General features: G+C 41.4%; 1 protein-coding gene across 1 annotated transcript; it reads right to left on the bottom strand.

The window, feature by feature from the left end:
* Positions 1-403: 403 nt before the first annotated feature.
* Positions 404-3,703, bottom strand: LOC110369876 (uncharacterized). The gene is made up of 2 exons (XM_021325472.3): positions 2,212-3,703; positions 404-644 (listed from the first exon to the last, which is right to left on the bottom strand). The coding sequence occupies exons 1-2, from the start codon at positions 3,671-3,673 to the stop codon at positions 499-501; spliced, it is 1,608 nt and encodes a 535-aa protein (XP_021181147.3). The 5' UTR covers positions 3,674-3,703; the 3' UTR covers positions 404-498.
* Positions 3,704-6,000: the final 2,297 nt, after the last annotated feature.

The raw sequence follows: 6,000 nt of genomic DNA on the forward strand, positions 1-6,000 counted from the left end.
TTGCAGATTTCCTAAACTGCATCTGAGTGAGACTGATTGTTGGCTTCCGTGATTCGAGACGACTACCTCTTAAGTGGAAGGCACCTATAGGTATAAATCTTTGTGTTACTATATCTTTGATTAATATTTATTTAGGTCATATTGTGCATCGTTGAGCTCAAGATTCAGTAGTAACCTCGTTTACAAAAGGTTTAGCTACTGCTACTAGGTATTTCTGAGGTCGCAAACGATTTTGAGGCGAACGTTTATTGCGTAGCACGATTGAGAAGCTAGTAAATATTATTACAATCCAATAACTGTATAATGGAGATCAGACGGGCAGGTACTTGTTTTTGGTAAAATTTAAATTGAAACTTTAGTCATAACATATACAAATTAAATGGTAAATGATTAACACAACACATCAGTCGAAGAGATGTTTATTTCTCGCCATTTTCTATTTTATTTACATTAAATCTTAATAAATAAATAATGCTACGCTTATATCACACTAATGACTTATTCAGTCTTGTCAGCGACCTCCTCGGTCTTGTGTTCTTTCTTGTCTTCTTGTTTTTCCATCTGTGGTTCTGGAAGCTTTTCGGGTTCTTCTTGAACCGGTTTGGGTTCCTCTACCCGGCTCCCGTTACTGTCGTTACTATCCCCTGTGGATATAAGAACCATAATTAGTATTTTCTTTTAAAGAGTACACAGACAGGAGTTATGACAGCTTTTGTGTTAGTAACATCAGTGCTAAACAAATATCATAGTTGTTAGTTAATTTAACTGTTTTTTTGAGACAATCCGTACCTAGTCAAGGATTGAATAAGAGGCAGAAACTATATACCATTTAGATTCTCCAGACTTGCTTCGAAAAGTAATTTTTATATTTAAATCTAAGCAGAGAGAGGAAGCCATAAAATAAATGGAACGCTATCGCTATGAGCTACAAAAAAAAGCTTCAAGCTGTTCTGTTAACGTTGTATTTATATCGATCTATTATGCATTTCATGAGCTTTAATGAAAGGCAGGTTATGCTCTCAGGCAAAGGCATTCTCTTTCCAAGAAATACTATAAACCTACTTTTGACGAGAACTATGAAAGCGACCTTAAAATGGTGGTGCTAACAATTTGCACAAAGACGCATTTACATAAATATGTATGTACTTCGCTAACCTTGCTCTCTCTGCGACAACTATTGCAGTTATATGGATGGTACCTACTCGTTTAAATGGATGTTATTGAATTTTAAACAATTTCGAAAAGAGGAAGAGGTATCGGACACAATATAATTAATGGAGAGGAGCTTATAGTATCGATTTTAGATGCTGCGATTCGGAGGACCTAATTATAACTGAACTACGAGTAGAGCCGTTATTTAACTCGATACTTAAATCGTAATCAACGTAACATGTCATAAGTAAACTAACGGGTGATTGATAGTGATGATGATACAAGAATTTGTTTGTTCTGGTTATTAGATTCGGTAGCGTGTCAGTATAGCTTCACAATTATCTAATTGCACGCTACACTAAATAAGGACGCATTATGTACGTAGCATTACAAAATACACATAATGTTATTAACACACGAATACTCACTACCTACTCACATAGTGGGTTAGTTGCACGGTTCAATGGTTAGACTGCATGTTTTGTAATAAACAATTTTTAGAACAAAGACACGCCTTGTACGATGGTCATGCTATGCATCTATGTTTTACATGGAATTGACCACCTACACAAAATTACAACACAGACACAACACAGATAGAAGCGACACATGTTTGTTATTTATCACGTTGACACTCAAGTCGCGTGGTACCTGTATGTTACCGCCCAGGGTATTTATAGCACTGTTCACGGCAGTACTGATAGTGCCAGTTGTACCATTTATAACAGCACTTATGGTGCCTATCAGACTATTGATGAAAACCCCCCACGCCGCCACTGTTGGGAAATTGGTTGAAAAATGTGTAAGGAAGAAAGAAATATGCTTAAAGATAAAACAATTAGATTTACCGTCAGTTGCAGAAAGGTCCATTAAAGTTAAAGCTTCTTTAAATCTACTGCTGACTCTTTGTCAACAAGATAAAAAGTGTCAGCAATAGATTTAATGAATCTTTAATTTTAGTGGACCTTTGTGCAACTAATCGTTAAACATTATTTTTGAGGTAAAGGAAAAAGGTAAAAAGGATGAGTGTTAAAAAAGGGGATGTATTTGCTCACTCACCGTTATTTGGCCCGCCGTGTCCTTTTTGTGTTTCACTGTCGGCTTTGTCTTCCGCTGTATCTTTAGCTTGTTCGCTATCTCTAGGCTTCTCGGGATTGTTGATGTTCTGCAGCCTCTGCACGGCGCCGGTTATTCCCTTTGTGATGGGGTTGTTCTGCAGTATCTGGCGGATGGGGCCGGGGGCAGGAGTCACGGCGGCAACTTGCGCGGCTGGCTCCGCGGCTTGAACAGGCTTCGCTGGCTCAGCTTGCGCTTCGGAACTAGGTTTGCTTGCAGACTCGCTGGGCTTAGGTTCAGTCTGCGTAGGTTGTACCGCAGGCTGGCCAGCGACCGCTGCAGGAGCCTGGTTTCCAGGCCTGAATATGTTCATGAAATTCTGAACACCATTTTGGATTGCCACTCCAATTCCACCGGCACCGGGAAATAGGGGGTTTTGTTGATTTTGGTTTGGATATATGATGTTATTTATTTGGTTTTGCAAATTTTGCCAAATGTTAGGTGCAGAAGTTGCGGTTGCGGGCGTCACTTGTGCATCACTCTGTACTCCTATGATCGCTGGTGCAGCCGTCGTCGAGGGGTTCCAAGTTTGGGTGATCGTGTCTGTGATATTCTTAAACGTATTACTGACAGCAGTTTGCATGTTCTGTAGGTACTGGAAGAACTGTACTCCTGGTCCTGCAGCAGGCGCTTGAGTGGGAGACACGGCGGTCGCGCCGGAACTCGCTACTTCATTGTCGGCTTTTCCCATTCCGGAAACCCCGACCACATCAACTAAGGTGTTCATTCCACTTTGGAAGTCATTTCTGAGTTTGAAAAGACCTTTTTCAATTTGATGGAAGCTTGCCTTAGTTTGTTCTACATCAGGTTTCTCAGCGTCGGCAGTTTCAGTGTTTAAATAACTCTGAATAGTTGCATTCAGTTTGTTCATTTGTGCAGAGAAGCCATCACGAAGAGATAGGATATTCTGTTGTAAGGTCTGAATGGGTTCGTTGTTTTCAATCATATTTTGGATACTGTCAGCAATACCCTGGAATTTTTGCCTCAAAACATTCTGCGCCTCATTAACGCTTTGTCTGAAGAGTATAATGGTTTGCTGTTCAGATGCATAATACTCGGGGTTTTGTGTTTCATGTTCCTGACGTTGAGGTGGGCCAGGGTTACGCAAGTCGGGCTCTGGCCTGTTTAATTCCTCTTCTTCTTCGTTGCCAGCTTTGAGGGCAGGCTGCGCATCCTCCACGATGACTTCTACAGGTATGTCTTCAGGTTTGACCCGAAGTTTGTTTTCGACATCCTTGATAGTGTTGGCCTGGTCGATTAGCTCCTGTTCACTCGATGTGTTTTCTGGTAGTTTGTCAAGATTATCGGGGACGATATCGATAAGTTTTTTCTCTGTCTCGGGGATGGTGGCGGCGCGCGCGTGCAGCGCGGCCGAGGCGACCAGGAGGAGCGCGTACAGTCGCATGGCGGGTCTCGCGGTGAACTACGGCGGCCGGGAGGGGTTCTTCATTTATACAAGTGAGCTAACGGTGTCCGCCGGCCGCCGCCTCGCCGCCCGGCGCACATCCATGTTTACGCTTTCCGTACGCTTATTCGCGCTAAATGTTTTTGTCATTATTTGTATTTAAATTGCCTATACTGTGACACGTTGTCTACTTTGCAAATTAACTGTTAATTTCGTGGCACTTGTATAATTTGTTTTAACTTGTTGTTTAACTACGGTGAAAGAAATTAAAATGGGTAAATAGTACACCGACCCGAACTACTCGTACCACTATACAAATAATAGAATCACTCTTTGCCCAACAAGAATCCATATTGTTGCAGGTATCTCGTACCAATAATAAGTAGGTATGTATATGTAGCGACACAATGGCAGGTCAGGAGTCACACAATGAAAGCGTTCTTCAAAATGAAAGTTCCTTGTCGAGGACCTAGTAACTAGCAGGTACAAGTACCTAGATAGCTTACGATCTTGACAAGAACATATAAGGATATTCACAACTGCCTCGGAAATATGTCGACAGATTTTATCTTGTAGGTACATAGGCAAGTCTATTACGAAACCTAATACAAACACAAGGTGACTTCTCAACCAGTTCAACGTCATCCGGGGATGCAGATTATTGAACAGAAACAGGTCTGAGGACCAGTTTTTACGTAGCGTCGTCTTTTTGTTCTGGCTGAAGAGCTCCAAGCTTGGTAACAGAATATAAAAGTTATAGGAAAAACAAATAAAATGTATGATGGCCATTTCTGAGAAAAGAAAGTTTAACCTATCATCATCATCATCATCATCAGCCTATCGCAGTCCACTGCTGGACATAGGCCTCTCCAAGTGCACGCCACTGAGATCTATTTTCGGCTTCTCGCATCCAGCTCCTGCCAGCCGTCTTGCGCAAGTCATCACTCCACCGTGCCTGAGGACGTCCTACACTACGTTTGCCGAGGCGTGGTCTCCACTCTAGAACTCGTTTACCCCAACGGTTATCGGTTCTTCGGCTAATATGGCCAGCCCACTGCCACTTCAGCTTGCTGATTCGGTAGGCTATGTCGATGACCTTGGTTCTCTGACGGATTACCTCATTTCTGATGCGATCCCTCAGAGAAACGCCGAGCATAGCTCTTTCCATAGCCCGCTGAGCGACTTTAAACTTGTGGACCAGCCGTACCGTCAGTGTCCACGTTTCGGCTCTGTAGGTCATGACAGGTAGGTAGGTAACATCGTCGATCCCACAGTGCCTAAAGACAAAAGTCTTCAATCAGTTTAACCTAGAAGTGATAAAATTATCCTGAACGTTGTTGAGCGAACCAGTTTAAAGTGATTAAAAACAAAACACTAATATAAAAGATTTATCACCATCATAGCTATTCTTGCGGTAAAACTAGTTTTCCTATACCTAGCTACCTACATCTTTTCAGGAAAATCATTTTCCGAAAAGGGAAGATTAAATTCGCAGCACGTCTCTTACCAAGAGGACAATAAAACCTATTTTGCAAACAATGGAAGAGAGATCCTCTAAATACTATCATCGATATAAATCGCCAGCCAGTGAGTGTATGGTATTATGCACATGCGACAATCGTAATCGACAATCGGCTATATTGTATAATCGGCGAGGTTTCTCAATACGTACTTAAGGCAACCGGAGCACCACTGTATATGTAGGTACCTACTGTCTTCTGTATACCCATATTGTCTCGTTACGAGCTACGTGAGGTTACCATACGGGTTTATCGCAGTGAAAAAGCGGATTTTAACTCATGATAATTTCGGTTTATTACGCTCATTATCTGTCTTAGCTTTGAGGAGAGTGTAGAACTCTTGGTAAAACTTAATTCTATTTAAAGATCATAGATGATTTCAGATTATTAATTTGGAAAAAACCTCTGACTTAACTGGTCAATATGCCTTGGCCTTTAAGTATATTGAACTTGGGTTTATTCTTAAAAGATTGGATAAAACTTAGAAGGCTGTTATCTCTCCAGTAATATCTTGTAGTTACCTTATAAGATCGGAGACCCTTAGGTTATATTTAAATCCTAAAATAAAGAACAAAAGTAAAAAACCTTAACTTATGCATACCTTAAGGTCAACGGTCTCTGGACCCGTGTACTTAAGAAAACCAGTATTTGGAGACATTTCGAGATTAATACAGCAGTGATTTAGAGAAATTTATTCAAATGTATGCACGCATGGAGTGCGGCGCCCGCGCAGCCGTATCAGCTAATATTTGTATATGCCGCCGGGTATTTCCAGCATTGAGACACCTCACACGGCCGACCAAAACA

The sequence above is a fragment of the Helicoverpa armigera genome, chromosome 16 (genome assembly GCF_030705265.1).
Source record: "Helicoverpa armigera isolate CAAS_96S chromosome 16, ASM3070526v1, whole genome shotgun sequence".
In the NCBI taxonomy this organism is placed as follows: Eukaryota; Metazoa; Arthropoda; class Insecta; order Lepidoptera; family Noctuidae; genus Helicoverpa; species Helicoverpa armigera.